Below are 21430 nucleotides of genomic sequence, written 5' to 3'. Positions count from 1 at the left end.
ACTCTTTATTTTTCTTAATTTCTGAATCTGTTTCTGATGATGCTAAATTCATTTCTGCAATTTTTAGGTCTATTTCTGCTTCTTCTTTGGCCCTTGTTTTTTCATAAATTTTATTTGTAGATTCTCTTACCCTCATAAGTGAATCATTTAGTGCTTTGGATCTTTTTGATGATCTGTTTGATTCTTCTACTATAGATGCAGTGGAGAATATTTTTTCTTTAATTTCTTTTTCTAGTTCTTTTAATGCTGACTCTTTTTCTGCTAATCCTGTATTTTCTTGTTTATGTAATTTATCTATTTTTTCTATTTCTAATGATATTTCTTTTATTTGACCTTCAAGTGTAGATTTTTCCTCTTTTTGTTCTTTGGTAAGACTCTTATCTAAGCTTTTGAGTTTTTGACCATATTGTGATTGTTTTGATCTAGTTGTCATTAACTTTTGCATTAGATTTTTTAGTTTATCTTCTAATTTTTTCTTATTTTTTTCTTTATTTTCTTTTGTTGATTGAAGCAAACTTAGCCTTAATTTTGTTTCCTTAATTTCTCCTTCTAATTTCTCTTGATTTTTTCTACACCTATCTATTGAATTTCTTCCTTGTTCAGCTAGGATGAGTAATTTTGCAGCTTGTAGTTTTTCTCTGTCTGATTCTTTTGCAAGATTTATAGCATCTAATTCCTCTGGTTTTGGTAAAGATCCTTCTGGTTCAGATAGATCAACATATTCAAAGTTAGTTGATAAAGCTTCTTCATTAGATCTTATACTCCTAGGAGATTGATATTCCGAATCTTGATCACTAATAGCTCTTATACTCCTAGGAGATTGATATGCTTCTTCATCTGAAGACTCTGTAACTTCTTCTATATTTGAGAGTTTCCTTCTATATTCATCAGGTGTAGAAGGAGGGAATAGTTCTAAATCTGTAATCCAATATGGATCAACAAGTGGTCTTGCTCCTCTTGTTTGGGGTATTGGTGGTGCAGCTCTTGGTATATCAGATTCTGTAATATATTCAGATTCTTGGTATCCTGAAGATGAATTATCAGAGGGTGTCTGATATTCTGAATCCTGGTCAGTACTTTTTACATTAGTAGGGGATTGATATGCTGTATCTGGTTTTAAATTGGTAGTTTTCTTAGGTATATTTCTTTCTCTAAAGTCAAATTCTTTAACTTTGCCACTCTCTGATACAAATTTGCTTTCATCCTTTTGTTCTTCACTTCTTCTTTTTTTTACTTTAGCATATATGTCTTTATTAACAGTTTCTGCTTGGTCTGATTGGTTTTCTGTTTTATTAGAATCTGCTGGATATGTATGTTTGTATGTTCTAGGTGGCTTTGGAATTGGATTTTTAATTGGTAGCAGTTTTGATTCCAGATCTAACGAATCTTTATCAGATCCTAGGTGTTTAATATCTTCTAATGATATTTCTTTATAAACTGTTTCTGCTTTATTAACTGGTTGTTTTGTTCTGTAATTATCTATTTCTTCATATATATGTTCTTCTTCATAAATATCATTCTCTTTTTCAGTAAATTCATATTCACTAACTTCTTCTTCACTAACTTCTTCACCTTGGTAATTGCTACTATATATTGGGTTTATTAAACTATATGCTTCTTTGTCCTTTTCAAGTGAGTATATTAATCTTAGTTTGTTAAATTCTATACCATGAAGACATTGTTGCTCTAAAGATATGATTGGGACTGAAAATTCTAAATTGAATTGTGCACAAGAACCTTCTCCCAGTTTTATTGGATATCTGTCTTCACTAAGTTGAATTTTTTTAAAGTTAATTTCCTTTTTAATAGCTATTACATGGACTTTATCTTCATGAATAAATACTTTAATTTCTTCTCTATTTTTTTGCATATGATCTACAAAAACTTTCCAAACACTTTTATTGACATCAGTATTTTGATATGTTGATAGAGATTTTAATACTTTTTGATTTATATCTTGTAAGAGGAAATTTTTTATAATATTTAATAGATTTGGACCATCATTATTTACAAATATTACAGGGTTTATATCTTTGCTAATTTCATTTATTGGTAAGTGCATTAGCATTCCATTAGCAATTTGAGTCTTTATTTCTTCTGGATCATTAGGTAATATGTCATCTACTTTATAATATGAGATATTTTTATTTTCTGTAAATTTTGCTAAATCTTCCTCTTTATCTGATAAGAGAAATTTTTCAAAAATACCTTTTGCTTCTTCTTTGTTTACTCTTATTGATCCAGCAATATATTCTCTTTCTCCTTCTGAAAATAATCTTGCTTCTTCACCAAGAAGATGATGCATAACCTCTTCAACAATCTGTATTCCTTCATGGTATTTTATTTGACTAATATTTGTTAGTCCATCAAAAATTGCTGAAAGAGCAAAAATTTTCTCATTATCATTAGCAAAAATATTATTATCTCTATCCTTTAGGATTTCTTTTGCTGCTTTTGCTGCTACCATTCTTGTTGATATTTCTTGCAGTGTTGGATCTTTCAGTTTAATCTTGTGAGATAGTTTTGAGATTTTATTTAATGCCTTAATAATTTTTACTTTTTCTGATTCTGGAATTATAAGCTCATTTCCTTCAGTACTACTTGATTTTGTTGTTTTATCAATTAACTGTTTTGTTTGCTTTGTTAAAGATTTTACATTCCTATTAAATTGCGATTTTTTAATTGCTGTACTAATAGATGATTTAATGTGAGAGAAAAAATCAACAATAGGCCTACAACATGAATATAGACAATTTGTTATTGCAATACTTCTGACTTTTTCCTCTGGTGATCCTTCTAGGATCTCTAACCTTGATAAACCATAAGATTTAAGATCTCTTTGAGTTTCATATATAGCTAGCCCTTTTTCTTCATTAGAAAGTTTTTTGGTAAGCTCTAATAATAGTTTCCTATTATCTCCATCTCTTGGTAATTCTGATCTTCTTGTTGTCTTTAATTGATCCCATGAACTTTTATTTAAATCTAATTCATCTAAAACATTTTGAGAGTTAGAAATATCTTCTACATCCAAAATGTTTTCTCTTGCTGTTGGTGAATTATCTATAGTATCATCATCTAAATCTAAAGGGAATTTTGGCAGAGGATTTGAATTTTTGGTAAAAAAATCATTAAGGCTTAAAGAATTAATATCTTCTGAAGAATGTCCAGAAGAATTCATGAATTCTATTACATTATTCATCATGTCTTCAATATCAGTTTCTGAAGAACCTTCTAGTTGTAAATTTTCCTCTGATATACTATTTACTTTATTTACTTCCAAATTTTTTTCTATTGTAGGCATAAATTAAACCATATATTAACTAATTAACTCTTAGGTATGTTGAATTGTTAATTATTAAAATTTGGTTTAATTATCAAATTTTTTAATAAATTTATCGAATAATAGGGATTATTTTTTAATACTTTTAATCAAATTTGTTATTTTGTTATTTTCAAATATTGATTGCGTTATATGAATTCCTTCATCAATATCTGTGGCTTTCCCAGTAAAATATAATACAAGAGAGGTTAATAAACTTATTTCTCCTTTATATATTGAGTTGTAGCCTATAAATATTGATTGAATTATTGATTGACTTTCATTTATTTCTATTGTTTTGTTTCTTGTTAGTTTTACCCCATAATTTAGGCTATTAATTTCTAAATCTCTTTGCATTGAATTCTCATATATCTGGCAATGTAAAATATTTTCTTCATTGCTTTTGCTTATTGTCATTATTCTTTCAAATTCTATCTCAATTGCTGATTTTAAAGCTAAATTCGCAATGTTTTTATCTGGGCAATAAATTATACAATAAGGCGCATTATTTATTTTTATTAATGATTTAACTAATAATGTTTCTTTATTTTCAATACATAAGTCTTCTGAATATGGGTGAATTGAATTGTTATTGATAAAACAAATTTTATTTTTTATTAAAGATTCAGTTGCTTCCTCTATTGAAGAATTTACATTTTGATTTAACTCTTCTTCTATTAATTTTATTGTATCTTGATTACAAAAATGTCCAATAATTGGGTTGTTATTTGCTGCTAATATGTAATTGACCATTAAATAGGTTATTTGATTAAAGCCATTAATATTATATATACTGCAGGAATTTTCTATATTTATTTCTTGATCATAAGTAATTTTGTCATTAAATACTCTGATTATTTTTTTTGCTTCATTTTCAGATAAACCTCTTTCAAGCATTGATTGAAAAACTTTATTGTAATCTTCTTGAATTGATGACTTAGAAGAACAAAGTACTTTGGCTAATTCAATGACTTGTTTGTCTGTAAGATACTTTAATTTTGGTGATATAATCATTTAGATCTCTTGAGAAAGTATTTGATTGTTATTAATTGCATTCCAAACATATTCCTTGGCAATTTTGCTAGCATTTAGAAATGAATATCCTTTGCTTAATAATGCAGTTATAACTGCAGCTAATCTACATCCATCTCCACGGATATTTTGCTTATTTAATTTGTTTGCTTCTAATTTTAGTATTTTCTCCTCTGAAAAACAGTAATCAATCATTGTGTTTTTGTTTTCTGTGTTGCCAAATTTTATAATTGCATCACAGCTTAGTGTTTTTTGTATCTCTTGTATATTATCTGTTTTGCTATTAAATAATATTTTGAATTCTTTTAGATTCGGAGTTATTACCGTTGCAAGCTTTACTAAATGATTTTTCATAGAATCTATTATTTCTTGTCCAAATAATAATTTGCCATTGTTATTGGTTAATACTGGATCAACAACTATATTTTTTAACTTTGACCTATATTGCTCGATTTTTTCTGATATTAGATTGATGGTTTCTGTATTAAAAATCATTCCTGTTTTAATTGTATTTATTGGAAATTCATTGATTATATAATCAAATTGCTTTGATATATTGTCTAAATCTATGTCTTGATAACTGAATAACTCTTTATTACTATAACTCTGAGCTGTTACACTCGTTATAACATTAGCTCCATGACAATCAAAATCTGAAAATGCTTTCAAATCTGCTTGAACCCCAGCTCCACTAATATTATCAGAACTTCCTATGGTAATTATATTTGGATACATCTTTACTTTCATAAATCTATTCAAAGATTGCCATATAAGAATATGCAATAATTAATGCAGGTATTGAAGAATATACAGTTGCTAATATTGCAGCTTTGGGTGAAACAGCAATCGCTGGAAAAAGAGCATCCCCATCATTGCTGATAGCATTTCCAATTTGAGCTGAAAGTGGAATTAAATTGTTTATATACAGCGTTGTTACAACAATTTGCGGCCCACACCCAGGTATAAATCCAATAAGTATTGCAATAAGCGGTAGTAATGTTCTGTGATTGTTAAATAAATTCTCTAAATTTATGTTAAATAAGTAGGTTGTATAAGAATACATAAGAAAAGATAATATTACCCAAAATGTTATAAAATTTGTGTCATTTATAATTTTTGTAATGTAAGACTGTTGGTTGATTGTATTTATGGTTATTGAGTTTTTATTGTAGTAAAACATTACAACTGATAAGGCAGAACCAATAAATCCTATTATATTCATTGTTTTTTCTAAGTTTGGATAGTTAGCTTCAATGCCATAAAATATTGTTTTTGTTAGTCCAAGAATTATTCCTGGTATTAGAATTATTATCCAAATTATGTTAGCATTCATAATTTTATTATTTATAGGTATAATGTTTTTTTCTTTTGCTAATCTACTTTTGCTTTCTACTTTTAAGAAATCTCTGCCATGTATAAAATCTACAATGTATCCAAATATTATCCCCGCTGTCATTGATAATATGATTATTCCAATTCCAACCAGCGGTTGCTTAGATAAAAGTAAGAAAGATGCATCTCCCATTGTGGCAGTTAAAGCAGCTATTGTGCTTCCAAAAGATACTTTCCTATTACTAAATTGTGTTAATACAATTATTGCTCCTCCACATCCAGGTAAGGCTCCAAGTATTGATGATATTAAAACTTGGTATTTGGGATTTTTAGTGTTGAATTCTTCAAGTTTGAAATCAAATAATTTTTCTATAACTTCAACTAGCATTAATGTTGCAGCTACAAAGATTGTTACACTTAGGTAGGCATCTACAAAACTATTAAATGCAATGTCAAATATCTTATATCTTAGTAAAAATGGAATACTTAATATAGTTAATATTAAAATTGAAGTTTTAAATTGCTTGCTCATTATAATATATTAATTTAATCTTTGTTTTGATGTAAAATTTGTAACTATATTTGAAATTAAATCCATAATGTTTATGGCACTCTCTGTGATAGTTATATGATCTCCATCTTTGATGTATGAGCTAATGTCACCACCTGGTTCAATTGATATGTTAGTGTTTCCAAGAATGCTGTCTTTCTCAATTTTTGCAATTGAATCTCCAGTAAGCTTGATATTGCTGTTCACTAAAAAACTTACAGTAACATTATAAGTGTTAGGATTTATTACAAGTTTGGTGATTTTTCCAACTTTCATCCCACTGACTCTTACCTCACTTCCAACACTTAGACCACTGACATGTTCAAACTCTGCTGTTAGGTTAATAACTCCATAAGAACTACTTGTCTTTATGTAAGTAAAAACTATAAGTCCTATTGCAATTACAAGTACAATCCCGCCAATTATAGTTTCAATAAAATTACTCTTCATTTTTTAAGAAATTGCCCACTTATGGATACACTAGGCAAAATCATCCTTAATTAGAATATTTAAGATGTCTTCACAAAATAATATCATATAATTGAAAAATTTGGAATTAGTTTATCTTATTTCCTGCTTTATCTAATTTTATTTTTAATTCCTTTAATTGCTTGTCAGAAACTACAGAAGGTGCAGACATAAGAAGATCTTGCCCTTTTTGATTCATGGGAAACATTATTACCTCCCTAATGTTTTCTGTTCCAGCTAATAACATTACTATACGATCAATCCCCGGGGCAATACCACCATGAGGCGGTGATCCATATGCAAATGCATTGAATAAACAACTAAATTTTTCTTCAATATCAGATTTGTTGTATCCAGCAATTTCAAAAGCTTTTATCATTATTTCTTGATCATGATTTCTTATTGCTCCAGAGCTTAATTCTACTCCATTGCAAACAATGTCATATTGGTAGGCAAGAATATCTAAAGGATCTTTGGTTTTTAGTGCTTCAAGTCCACCTTGGGGCATTGAAAAAGGATTGTGTGAGAAATCAATTTTTTCTTCCTTCTCATTCCATTCATACATAGGCATATCAACTATCCAACAAAATTTAAATTCATCTTTGTTAATTAAATCTTGTCCAAGTTTTGTTCTAATTTTTCCAGCAAAATTTTGCGCAACTTCTTTGCTGTTGCAAACAAAAAATAAAGCATCATTTGGTTCAATGCTGCTTAGTTCTCTAATTTTTTCAATACTTTCATTGTTCAGATTTTTTCCAATTGGACCTTGAGTTTCATTATCTGTGAAAACTAAATACCCTAATCCTGGCATTCCCTCAGATCTGGCCCAAGAATTTAATTTGTCAAAAAAACTTCTTGGTTTGTCTTTGCATTGTAATTTGATGGCTTTTACTACACTGCCATTTTTTACAGCATCATCAAATATTTTGAACCCTGAATTAATAAAAACTTCTGATAGGTCTTGAATTATAAGAGGATTCCTCAGATCTGGTTTGTCAGTTCCATATTTTTCTATTGAGTCTCTATATGAAATTAATGGGAAAGGACCTTCATTGATTTTCTTATTACTAAATTTTGTGAAAATATCCCTCATTAATTGCTCATTTAACTCAAGTACATCTTCTTGTGTAACAAAAGACATTTCTATATCTAATTGATAAAATTCACCAGGACTGCGGTCAGCTCGAGCATCTTCATCTCTAAAACATGGCGCAATTTGGAAATAACGATCAAAGCCAGAAAGCATGATTAGCTGTTTAAACTGTTGCGGGGCTTGCGGAAGAGCATAAAATTTCCCGGGATTTAGTCTGGATGGTACTAAAAAGTCACGGGCTCCCTCTGGAGAAGATGAAGTTAAAATAGGAGTTTGATACTCTTTAAATCCATATTTTTCTATCATTGTTTTGCGGATATAAGATATAACTTCAGATCTTAATACTATGTTTTTATGAATTTCTTCACGACGTAGATCAAGAAATCTGTATTTTAATCTTGTTTCTTCAGGATACTCGGTAGGGCATCCAGATACAGGAAGAGGTAGTTCCTTGGCATATGATATTACACTTATCTCTTCTGCAGCAATTTCTATTTTGCCAGTTACTAAATTATCATTGATGTTTTCTTGATCTCTTAATATTACCTTTCCAGTTAATGTAATTACACTTTCATTGGGAATCGACTCTACAAGCTTGAAATCTTTGAATTTGGACTCAAAAACACACTGCACAGTACCATAATGGTCTCTTAAATCTATGAATAAAAGATTTCCATGATCTCTTTTACGGCTTAACCATCCAGATAGTTTTACTGTTTTTCCTAAACTCTGTTCACTTAGTTCTCCACATTTATTAGTTCTGTATTTGTGCATTTTTAGATTTCCAATATTAAGATGTGTCCATCATTATTATTATAATCATAGCTACTAATTAAGTAAGTAAAATTTGTAATAAAATAAAATTTTTATGGAATTAAAATAAAAAATATATTACTATTAGTTTGTGTGGCTTCTTGGTGGAATTGGCAGACACTCTACCCTCAAAAGGTAGTACCGCAAGGTGTATCAGTTCGAGTCTGATAGAAGCTACCAAATTCAAGCATTTCTTTATTAAGAAAAATCAAAAAACAAATACTAATACTAAAATTTCTCTGTTAGTTAGCATTTTATTACTTTTTATTAAAATCTATTAATTTGGGAAAGTGGCGGAGGCAACGGGGATCGAACCCGTGACCCCTGGCGTGACAGGCCAGTACTCTAACCGCTGAGCTATACCTCCACTTTATATACAAGTTTTGGTAGAATTTGTTGATTTGTCAATATTATTTTGATAGTAATTTTATATTCTAACATCTTAATGCATGTTAAATAATAAACATTGATATTAATTATTAAGATATAAAATTATGAATTTTAATAGGTCACAAAAAAATCTTTTAGTAGTACTTGTACTTACTTTGTTATTTTCTTTTGCAGAATTTTATGTACACCAAGAGTCCGGTTCTCTCATTATATTTAACCATTTAATGCATTCTGTTTATGATATTGTTGGAATATTGATTGCCTTGTTTGGTGCTTCATTTATTGATGTAAATGTTAGTGAAAATCAGTCTTTTGGTTACTATAGATACGTTATTTTAGCAGCACTATTTAATGGTATTTTTTTGTTCTTGATAAATTTTAGAACAATGATAAATGGATTTTCTTCTTTGTTGGTTGAAAATCATATTCATGATCATGATCATTTGCTCTCTATTTCTGTTTTGGGCTTGATTATTAATTGTATTTCTTTTGCATTACTTTTTAATAATTCAAAAAGTTTAAATACTAGAGTAGTTGTATTGCATATTTTAAGAGATTTATTTAATTCATTCATTGCAATATTTGTTGCAATTGCTGGTATGTACTATGATATTGATTTACTTGATTCAATTGGATCAATATTGGTGAGCTTTTTGGTAATTTTGGGAACAATAAGAATTATTAGAAAATGTATTCATATTTTATGTAATGGATCTCCACATCATGCTCAAAGGGATTTGATTACAATTGATATTAAAAAGAATTTTTCTTTTGTATCTGATGTACATCATGTTCATATTTGGCATCTGACAGAAGATAAATTTATTTCAAGTATGCATGTTATTATAAATAGCAATGATAACTGTAGTGCAATAAAAAATATTAATGATTTTTTACTTGAGAAATATGATATTATTCATAATACTATTCAGATAGAAAAAATCTGTACAGAAAATAATTCTTCTTGTGTAAAAATATAGATGATACTATAATATCTTTGTCAATCTGGTGGTGGTAGCTCAGTAGGTTAGAGCACCTGGTTGTGGTTCAGGAGGTCGTCGGTTCGATCCCGATTCATCACCCCATTATTTCTTCTTCTCTTCAAATAAAATATCAGAGTATGCAATTACTATTGGAATTATAAATAAACTTCCTAAAGTGCTTGTTACCATTCCAAATATTATTCCAGTTGACATGTCATATGCCCAAATAATTGAAGATGAATTATATTCTATTATCATTTTTGAAAAATTTATATTTAACTTAAATGCGGGGATAAGCATGCTTAGTATTGTTGTAGTTGAAGTGAGAATAATTGGAATTAATCTTTGCTCACAAGCTTTTATTGCTGCTTCGACTGGTGATAATTCATGCTTTCTGAGCTTAATGTATCTATCAATGATTATTATGTTGTTATTGATTGCAATTCCCATTAAAAACATCATTCCAATGCTGTTTATGAGTATGTTGAATGGATTGGATATGATTAATGACCTAACTAATATTCCTAGTATGACAAAAATAAGTGAAGAGATTCCAATAAATGCTTTAAGTGGGTTTTTGAATTGGATATAAAGAATTATGAACATTGCTATTGATGAAAAAAGAACAGATTTTTTGAAAAAATCATAAATTTCTTTCTCCTCAGTTTCTAGTCTGCCAAAAGATATTTTTATGCTTTCTTTATTGTCTTTATTCCAGTTTTTTATTTGCTTTTTTACTTTATAAATTTTGTCAGTATTGATTGATATTAAAAATAAGAAATCTCCATTTTTTGATAATATTTTTTCCGGATATGAATCTATTTTTTCTGTTATAAATGTTGATAATGGAATAAGTCCATTTTTAGTTGGTATTTTGTATTTTTTCAATATTTCAGATGTTTGATTTTTGTCATCATATTTTAACACTATGTCTGCTTTATTTTGATGCTTTCCTATTTTAATATCATTTGCAAACATTGCAATTTCTGATGCAATTAAATCAGGATTTATGTTGTACTCTGCAGTTTTTTTTCTATTTATTTTCCACTTTATTTGTTTTTTTTCAGTATTGTAAACATCAGATTGGATATTTTTTACATCATCTAAGTTGTTTTTTATAAATTCAGTTAATAATTTTGCTCTTTTTAGTGTTTTGTTATAGTCTGGGCCATAGATTTCAATATTTACATCATAGTTGTTGGATAAGCTTGCTGCTGATAAGAATTTTTCCTTTGTTATATTAAAATCAATTTCTGGCATATTCTGTTTGATGATTTCACTTGTTTCATAAATAATTTTATTGCTATCTTCAGTCTTTTTTGTCTCAGGAAGATAAATAATTATCTGGCCAATTTCATTGTTTGTATCTTCTAATCTGCTTTCTATGCCCGTTATTTCTATTTCCTCTGTTCTTGTTTTATATATTTGGATATAGTTTTCTAATTTCTTTATTGTATCTATTTTTTCTTTTATAGAAGAATTGTTTGTGTCTTTTATTTGAATAATTACTTTATTTGGTTCAATGTCTGATGTGAAAACTATATTATCTTTTTCATTTAAATAAATTAGTATTAGAGGTATTATTATTAGTATTGAAATTATTTTTGCAACAACTAAAATAGGATATTTAAATAATAACTTTAATGTCTTAGAATAAATTGTAGTTAATGTACATTTGTTTATTCTTGTTTCTATTTCTTTTTTCGGAGAAATAAATATTGATCCTAAAGTTCCTGTAAAAAATATTGTTACAATGAATGATATGATAATTGTAATGCTGATTGTAAGTGGTAGGAAATATACTGCTTGACCAATTCTGTTGGGCATAAAGAAAAGAGTTCCAAAAGCAATTAATGTTGTCATTAGTGAACTTAAAAGAGGTGTAAATGTATTTTTAATTGCTAGTTCATATGATTTTTTAACAGAATTGCCTTTTGTTAGATTTTTTTGCATCTCCTCTGTTACAACAATGCTGTTATCTATAATTACTCCAAGAGATACAAGTATGCTGTACATAACAAATAAATTTAGTTTTATTGACATTAAATATAGCACTAAACATAACATAAAGAATGTGGATAACATTGATATAACAATTACAATACTGTTTTGGATCCCTAGGTAGATAATAACTAAAATGCTTATTATTATTCCAGATATTATTAATGAACTTAAAATGTCATCAACACGTTTTTGAGCTGATATTAAATTGTCTTGTGTTATTGATACTTGAATATCATCAGGAATATCAGTATTTTTGATTATTTCTCTTACAAAACTGCTTATTTTTACAAGATCTCCATTGTCTTTTTTGAAGATATTTAAAGTTACTGCATTTTTTCCATTGTAGTAAATTTTATTTCTTATTTCTTCTCTGCTTGTTTCAATTTCAGATATTTCAGATAATTTTACTGTTTTGTCTAGTAAATTTTTTATAGGTAAATCTCTTATTTCATCAATATTTTCAAGTCTGCTGTCTAATATAATGTCTAATTCTTTATTAAGATTTTTAATTTTACCAACTTTATTAACTCTAAAATTGTTTTTCTCAAGAGATGAAATAACCATTCCAGCTAATATACCATTTGACTGCATTTTTTCTGGATCAAGTATGATCTGTATTTTTTCTTCTTTTGGATTTAATGCTTTAACTAATTGAATATCTTGATTTTTTTCTATTGATGATTTGATTTTTTTCGTAATTTCAAATAAATCTGAGTCATCTTTATCCCCATAAATTACAACACTTAATGCTGGAACAAAATCATTAAGCTTTAGATACATTGGTATTACAGAAATCTCTTCTTTTAGGTTTAAAAGCTTGATTTTGCCTTCTATCTGAGAATTTACATAATAAATGTCTGACCCAGGTTTGATATCAACAGTTGAAGATATATAATTATGGTTTGACTCCGATTGAATTGAAGAAATTTCTTCGATATTTCGTATAGAACCGTTTATTTGCCTGATTATTTTTTCTACATTTTCCCCTGGCTCTGTATCTTCTGTTTTTATTATTATTTTAATTATCTTCTCTTCAAATTCTGGTAATAATTCAACATTTAGATTCATATATGAAAGTAACCCAAAAATTGGCAAAAATAATATCATTAGTGTTTTTGCTATTTGAGTGACTTTAATCATAATATAATTTCCAAAGCTATCTTATATTTACTCTATTTTCTAATACAACTTTATTTAAGGTTAAATATTTAAGGTTAAATGTAATGGTTATATGCAATCTTTGAAAGCAAAATCTTATCTATATTAATATTACAAGTTTATCATTGGTTGTTGTTTTTCACAAATATTATTTTGCATCTGTATTTGCTAACTTGTTTTTTAATATTGCTTGGTCTTAATATAATTTATGAAAATTGTCCTTTCATGTAGAAAATTGCAAGGCTTTATTAAGATTATTTGAAAGTTTGCTTGTTATAGTTTTATATTAATCACTAAAATTAATAAATATTTTTTAGTTATTTACAATTATAAATTTACAATTGTAAACTAATATAGTGTTTTAGATTCTAATAAATTATTTTTGTTAATTTATAGGGTAAATTTTTTTATATGCGTATTTGGACTATTAATGAAAAGTATTTAGATTCAAAAGGCTTAGTTGCTTTATGGAGAGAAACTTTGCTTGCACAAAATGTTTTGCTCGGAAATACTAAGGGTTATATAAATCATCCTCAGTTGATAAGATTTAAAAATCACTCATTGCCTGTTAATGCAATTTCTAATTATTTACATGATATATGCGATGAATCTGAAAAAAGAAATTATAAATTTAATAGATCAAAAATACTTTTTCATAAGATTGATATTAGTCCTATTAAGGTTACTAAAGGACAAATTAATTATGAATGGAAACATTTTTTAGGAAAAGTAGAAAAAAGAGATAATAAGACTTTTTGCAAGATTAAAGATATAAATGCAGAAAAAATAAAATGTAATTCTTTGTTTCTTGTTGTTGATGGTGATGTAGAGAGCTGGGAAATAGTTTAGTTTTTATAGAAATAGAATTTTTGAAAAATTTTGCTTCAATTCTGTTCTTTTTAACCTGTTAATGTGAAGAATTTGGTTGTTTTTTTTTGTTCAAAATGTTAACCATAAAGTATAATCTAAAGGAAAGGTGGCCGAGTGGTTGAAGGCGCTCCCCTGCTAAGGGAGTAGGTGTGTTTAAAGCACCTCGGTGGGTTCGAATCCCCTCCTTTCCACCATTCCTCTTTCTTATACTGTTTACAAACCTACTGTCTATTTGGTTTTGTTACATAAATAGGCTTGCTTTGATCACATAATGTGCTTTCTTCATCATTAGTTATGCTTATTGCTTGTAGCTTATCTCTTGTTAAACCTGTTCTGATTTCAGATATTGATTGTTTCTCATTAATTTGTCTGCAGGCTATTATAATTGGTCTGTCAAACATTTTAACAATGTCATTGTAGCTTAAACTTTGTCCAATGCTGTTAATTAGTTTTTGAGGCACAGTTAATGCTTCATGCAATGCTATTGATAATGTAAAGAAGTTTTCAGCACTTAATTGTGTGCATGTTCCATGTTTGCTCCATTCATGGTTGGCTAATCTTAAATTGTTAGGGTATAATTCCTTAACTCTTTCTGCTGTACCTCTATTTGAGAATTTAGCTAAAATAAATTTGTCTTTATTTCCTTTGCATTGTTGTGGGAAAACTGGGTTTTTATAAACACTTGTGTCAAATTGCGGCCATAATCCATGTAATGCTATATCATTTTTTGCATAACTTTCTTGGAAATCTATGCATGTACCATCAGGGTTGAATTTTCCACACATTGAGTTTGTCCAAAATTGGGAAAATACATAATAGTCATAACATCCAGATTTTGTCCCTTTTGATATTCTTTTTTCAGATGGTAAACATCCTTCAGGCGGTGTTGGGTCTAGATTATATTTAGATATATCTATTACTGGATCACTAGAAATACCTGAAACTAATAATACTTCTTGGACATTTGATGAAACTTCACTGATTTCTTTCTTAATATCATGTTGTTTATTTGTGCTTGTAAATACTAGGGCAATAGCAGCAAGTACAGCAGCCATGGATCCTACTATCTTTACATTTTTAATTATTTTTTCTTTATCTTGTCCCATCTACCTTATCCTTTTAGTTTATTAATTAATGTCAATATAATGATTATTATAACATTAATTTAATATATTATCATTAATTATGATACTTTTGTTTGTTGATAATATTAGTAAATATATTAATAAATTCTAATGAAATAAATATCATAAATATGCTTGATTAATTGATATTTTAATATTTTTTAGAAGTGGTTTTATAGTGCTGCATTGCTACAACTTTTTTGAGGATCTCTGAGAATATACCCTCTTCCCCAATCAGTAATTATAATATTGTCTTGATTTGCAGTTTTGGCAATTTTCTTCCTTAGTTTGCATATCATTACATCAATAATTTTTGATCCAGGTTCATGTAATCCACCATATAGGTGATTTAAAAACATTTCCTTTGTTACTAATGTATTTTTTCTTAGTGATAAAAGTTCAAGAGTAGAATATTCCTTTTTGGTAAAATGTACTGGGTTGTCATTAATTTCAACAATTTTTGTCATAAGATTAACTGATAAATTTCCTGTTTTGATTACTGAATTTGCATACCCTCTTGATCTTCGAATTAATGCATGAATGCGAGCAACTAATTCAATTTTATCAAATGGCTTAGTTAGATAATCATCAGCTCCCTCTCCAAGAATTTTTGCTTTTGTTTCAGAATCTAAAGTTGAAGATGTTACAAGTATTGGAGTTGATATATTCTTGCTTCTATTCTTCTTTAATACCTCAAGTCCTAACATATCAGGTAACTCAAGGTTTAATATTATAAGATCATAATCATAATACTTGCTAAAATTTATCCCATCCTCACCAAGTTCAGTTGCAAAGACTTTAAATCCTTCTCTAATAAGTTGCAGTTCAATATTTTTTCGAGTTGCAATGTCATCTTCTATAAGTAGAATTCTCATCTTTGAACCTCATAAATTTCTATAAAAATTTCTAATTGTTTAATATTTATATTTTAGTTAGTAAAAATACATATTATTTAATTAATTATCTTTTTTTTACAAAAAAAAACTATTTTTTAAGGTAAATTTGTCCATACTAAAAGTATAATTTGTATTATAAATTTGTAAAAATTGTATTACTTATTTAAAATAAATGTATTAATTTTTAATTATTAGTAATAAAAATCTATAAATATTAAAACATATAAATAATATTTAACATTTTTATTTATTATTCAAGCTTTAAAGGGAGATAAAGTTTAATTTTTTTAAAAAAATATATATTTATATTGTTTAATTTGTAGATATATTTTAATTATATATTATATTGAAAAATGTATGATATTTTCATATATGTATGATATTTTCATATAATAAAAAATTTTTGTATTTTTTTTATGTAGAAAAAGTAATAATTTGTTAACTTTTTATTAAACACTAATATGTAGATAAAGTTAATTATAGTTCTCAAATAAATATATTTCATATATGAAAAAATATACTTTTAGTATATTAAAACTTGATTCTTAATAGCTATTATTTGTATAAATTTGTATGAATATTTAGCAGGTTTGTTTTATGTGTAGATTTTTTTCTAGAGTTTTGAGCTTTTTTAGAGAATATATAATTGTTGGTTTTGTTTCTGTAATTCCAACATTTATTTCATTTTATGTTGCTTTTTTACTTTTATCTTTCTTAGATAAATTCATTGTTCAATATTTTCCAGACCTCTTGTACCAGTATTATTTCCCAGGTATAGGTTTAGTTTTTAGCATTGTTTTTTGCTTTTTTATTGGTTTTTTGGTTGTTCATATTTTTGGTCAAATATTTACAAGTGTTCTGCATGGTATTGCAAATAAATTTCCAATAGTTAGGTCAATATATAGTGCTATTGAAAAGGTTTTTGTTATTTTCTTGGATAAAGAAGGCTCTTACTTTAGTAAAGTAGTTTTGGTTGAATATCCTAGAAATGGTATTTGGTGTATAGGGTTTATTACTTTGGATATTAAAAATACAGTGAAAAAATCTTTTGATAATGATATGTATGCTGTTTTTATTCCAACAGCTCCATCTCCAATATCAGGTACAATAATATATGTTCCAAAAAATGATGTAGTTCCAGTTAATATGTCTGTTGAAGAAGCATTTTCTGTTATTTTATCTCTTGGAACATTAGAGATTAATTTGAGTGACATTGAGAGAGATGGTAAAAATTTATCTTCAAGTATTAAGAAGATAAAAGATAAAATAATTATGGGTGAAAAGAAAATTAAATAGGATTATTTTATTTAGTTAAATTATGTTAGAAATAGAAAAATCTTTATGGTTGGCAAATTTTGTTTCAGTTGCAGGTGTTGATGAAGTTGGTAGAGGCTCATTGGCAGGCCCTGTGTTGTCTGCAGCAGTGATTATATTGTCTGAATTTGCTGAAAATTTGCTTGGTAAAGTAAATGACTCTAAATTGGTTAGTAAATCAAAGCATGAAAGCTTGTTTTATGAAATAGCAAGTTTGTCAACAATTGGTATTGGTTTGTCATCTGTTGAGGAAATAAATAAATATAATATTTCAAATGCAGTTTTTTTGTCTATGCAAAGAGCAGTAAGTGGTTTATCATATGATTGTTTGCTAGTGGATGGTAATAGGTCTCCTAGGCTTTGGGAGAGATACCCAATATTGGGCTTTAGTGATATAGAAGATTTTAGGTCTAATATAATTAATTCTGAAAATTTTTGTGGATCATTCGTTTTTAATGCTAATAATGTTAGGAAATTTAAAAATGATTTGGAAATTAAGACAATTATTAAAGGTGATAGAAAATCTTTGTCAATTGCTGCAGCATCATTATGTGCTAAGTATTTGAGAGATAAAATAGTTGCAAAATTGGATCTTAATAATGTTTATGGTTGGTATAAAAATGCTGGCTATGGTACTAGGAGTCATGTTGAAGCAATTAAAAGAAATGGTTTGAGTATTTATCATCGGACTGATTTTTGCAGAAAAATTATTTTGAATGGTTAATTTTGAATTACTGTTTTTAATAAATTTTTTAAGTTATATTTTGTTTGTAATTTGTGCAATTTAATTTAAGATTTAAGATTTCTGTTATGGGTGAAAAATTTTTAAAAAATTATATTAAGTCTGGAGATTGTATTTCTTTAATGAAAGAAATGCCAAAAGAATCTGTTGATGTTATTTTTGCAGATCCTCCATATAATTTGCTTTTGCCTGAAAAAGGACTATTTCGTCCAGATAATAGTGAAGTGAATGGTGTTAGGGATGATTGGGATAAATTTTCTAGTTTTTCAGACTATGATGATTTTACTTATCTATGGTTGAGTGAAGCAAAAAGAATCTTAAAACCTAATGGCTCTCTTTGGGTGATTGGTACTTATCATAATATCTTTCGTATTGGGAAAATTTTACAAGATCTGGGTTTTTGGATTTTAAATGATGTTATTTGGTGTAAAACTAATCCTATGCCTAATTTTCATGGTACTAGGCTTGCTAATGCACATGAAACTCTTATTTGGTGTGTAAAATCACAGGATAGCAAGTATAAATTTAATTATAAAATAGCTAAGAATTTAAATGATCAAGAAATCCAAATGAGGTCAGATTGGTTTTTGCCAATTTGTCGCGGTAAAGAGAGGTTGCACAATGAAAATGGAAAAATTTCCCATTCTACTCAGAAACCAGAATGTCTATTAAAACGTATTATTCTGATTTCCAGTAATAAAGGCGATTTGGTTTTGGATCCATTCTTGGGCTCAGGAACAACTGCAGCTGTTTGCAAAATGCTTTCAAGAGATTTTATTGGTTTTGAGAAAGAAGAAAAATATGTTGAGATTGCTAAAAAAAGAGTCACAGAATCTCAGTTAATAGATGATGAATTGTTGCCAATTGATGATTATATTAAGTCATTGAAAGTTAGGTTTGCTTCTCTGGTTGAGGTTGGTTTAATTCTGCCTGGATCAGTCTTGTTTGATAAGAAAAATAATAAAGTTAAGGTTAGAGTTGATGGTATTTTACTGAAGGGTAATTTGTCTGATACTATTCATGGAATGGCAAGTAAGTTGGTAGGTAGGAGAATTAATGGTTGGGATTATTGGTTTATTAATATTGATGGTAAAATAGTATCTATTGATGATTTGAGAAATCAATTTAGAAGAAACTATTTGTTGTAAATTTGTAATATTTTTTGAATGGTTTCTTCTGTACTTTTGTTTTTATATATTAATTCATAAAGTGATTTTACAAGAGGTAGTTGATCTAGTTTTTTCTCTAATGCTTTAATAGTATATTGACCTTCGCATAAAATGTTTTTATTTGTTGGTATTTTGTGGTACAAATTAACCCCAAAATTGAAATTCCTTGAATTTGTACTTGAACAGCTGCCAAAAAAATCTCCAATGCCAGCAGGTGATAATAGGGTTTTTTTATAACTTTTGTCTTCTTGCCCCCTTTCTTTGAGAGATAAAGTAACAAAATTTTCTAATTCTAGAAAAAAATTATTGAATGCTGTTGAAAGGCAATTGTATCCTAATTTGTAAACTAAGCCACAACCAATAGCTGCAACATTTTTGTATGCTCCTAGGCTTTGAATAGTGATTAAATTTTCTGATTTTATTGTTTGTATTTTTGTGCCTTTAAAGATTTCTGAAACTTCCTCTAAGGTTTTGATATTGTTGGCAGATATTGTAGCTGATGATGGTAATAATTCAATGAGTTCCTTGGCAAAGTTTGGTCCAGATATGCAGCTAAAATTACACGATTTTGGTAAAAGTTCTTCATAAACTTCAGTTGCAAATTTTCCTGATTGAATTTCTATTCCTTTTGACGGGGATATGAAGATTTTGTTTTCACATCTATGTTTATTGCATAATTTTATTACTTCTCTAAGCGCTTTGATTGGTATTGATGTGATTATTATTTTGCTGTTTTCAATAGTGTCTGCAATTTCTGTAGTACATGAAATTTTTTTTGAGAGATCTATATCGGGAAAGTACTTGCTGTCCTTATTATTTACATTAATTTGATTACATTGGTCAGTATTTCTAGACCAGATTTTTATCTGATATTTTTCAGAAAGTATTTGTGCAATTCCAAGTCCCCAAGCTCCTGATCCAAGTATTGAAATATTCATTTTTTTGTTGTACCTGTTTATTGTTTTTCTTAATATTCATTATACCATAAAAGTTTTTGTTTAATTTTATTTTTAGTTTAGATGCTTTTTTACTTGTTTTTTAGTTATTTTAATAATTCAAAATTAGATTATAATACTAGTCTTGATTATAAATCATTTGATTGGTTTTTAGGTGATAATAGTAGGTTTTTTCCAAGTGAAATTCATAATGAAGAATCAGAAAATAATGAGTTAATTTATGATTTTGCCAATGAATTAAATAATCTTAAAAATAATTTTGTAAATAAGTTTTTATCATATGATAAATTTTCTGAATATTTATTTTATTGTCAGAATGAGCATTTAAATTATTTTGGTTATATAGACTTTTCTGAAATTAAGGGAATGAAAAAATGTTCCACTAAATATGATAATTATTTTAAAAATTTTAGCATTGATGCTCTGTTAATAAATAAATTTTTTTCTCTTCATTCTTCTAAAATTGTAGTTCAATCATTAGAAAGTTTTTATTTGAAAAAAGATTTTGGTTTGGTTTTGTCATTTAATAATAATCTGTTGGAATTTAACTTTTCTTCAGATTTTGAAAAGATATGGTTTGATACTGAAATTAGAGTTGAACCAACTTCCTTTGATTTAAAAGTTGGTGATTATGATTTTGTTATTGAAGAAATTGTTAAAGAAGAAAATACTAATAATGAAATTTTTGATTTGGATTTGTTTGATATACCTGAGAATATGGATTTTATTTCTTCAAATGAAGATTTTGGTAAAGAAAGTGAAATTTTAACCCTTAATGAAGTAGATAAGGTTAATTTAAGTTTTGTTCCTGAAAATTTGGAATTGCCTGAATTTCGTTCAAATATTCAAAGTATAGGTAATTTTAGGGTGAAAAATGCAGATAATTCCTATATTGATGAAAAATTTTTTATTTCTTTTAGATTTCATAAAAAATTGAGTTATTTTTTGGGTATGGATTTTGCAGTAACTATTAAACTTAATAAATATTTTAATTTTCAATTGCCTGCTTATAGATTTAATATTTATCTAAATTTTTAGTTTTTATTTTTTCTTATGATAATTTGGTAATTATTTGGTAATTTCTTACATTTAGTATAGAATTATGATTATGTTTATTTAACTTACTGTTGATTAATAATTGATGCTTAAAGTAACAAATTCTTTAGTTAGAAGATTGTTTAATAGCTATGGCTTGCCTACAATTGAGGTAGAAATAG

The 21430-nt window shown here is 27.4% G+C and overlaps 1 protein-coding gene and 3 non-coding genes across 4 annotated transcripts in view; 2 read left to right on the top strand and 2 right to left on the bottom strand.

The window, feature by feature from the left end:
- Positions 1-912: 912 nt before the first annotated feature.
- LOC130548565 (peptide chain release factor 1-like) overlaps positions 913-21430 on the bottom strand; it is a 33270-nt gene continuing 12752 nt past the window's right edge. Inside the window, exon 4 of the mRNA XM_057325404.1 lies at positions 913-1026. Within this exon, the coding sequence (XP_057181387.1) occupies positions 913-1026 (114 nt within the window). The remainder of the gene's footprint in view (positions 1027-21430) is intronic.
- Positions 8902-8974, bottom strand: trnad-guc (transfer RNA aspartic acid (anticodon GUC)). Its single transcript has one exon. It is a non-coding gene; the product is annotated as a tRNA-Asp (tRNA).
- On the top strand, positions 10006-10079 carry trnah-gug (transfer RNA histidin (anticodon GUG)). The gene has a single exon. It is a non-coding gene; the product is annotated as a tRNA-His (tRNA).
- Positions 14113-14203, top strand: trnas-gcu (transfer RNA serine (anticodon GCU)). Its single transcript has one exon. It is a non-coding gene; the product is annotated as a tRNA-Ser (tRNA).

Source organism: Triplophysa rosa, linkage group LG25, assembly GCF_024868665.1.
Source record: "Triplophysa rosa linkage group LG25, Trosa_1v2, whole genome shotgun sequence".
Lineage (NCBI taxonomy): Eukaryota > Metazoa > Chordata > Actinopteri > Cypriniformes > Nemacheilidae > Triplophysa > Triplophysa rosa.
Note: the sequence above shows the minus strand (reverse complement) of the source record. Positions and strands in the feature narration are given on the sequence as shown.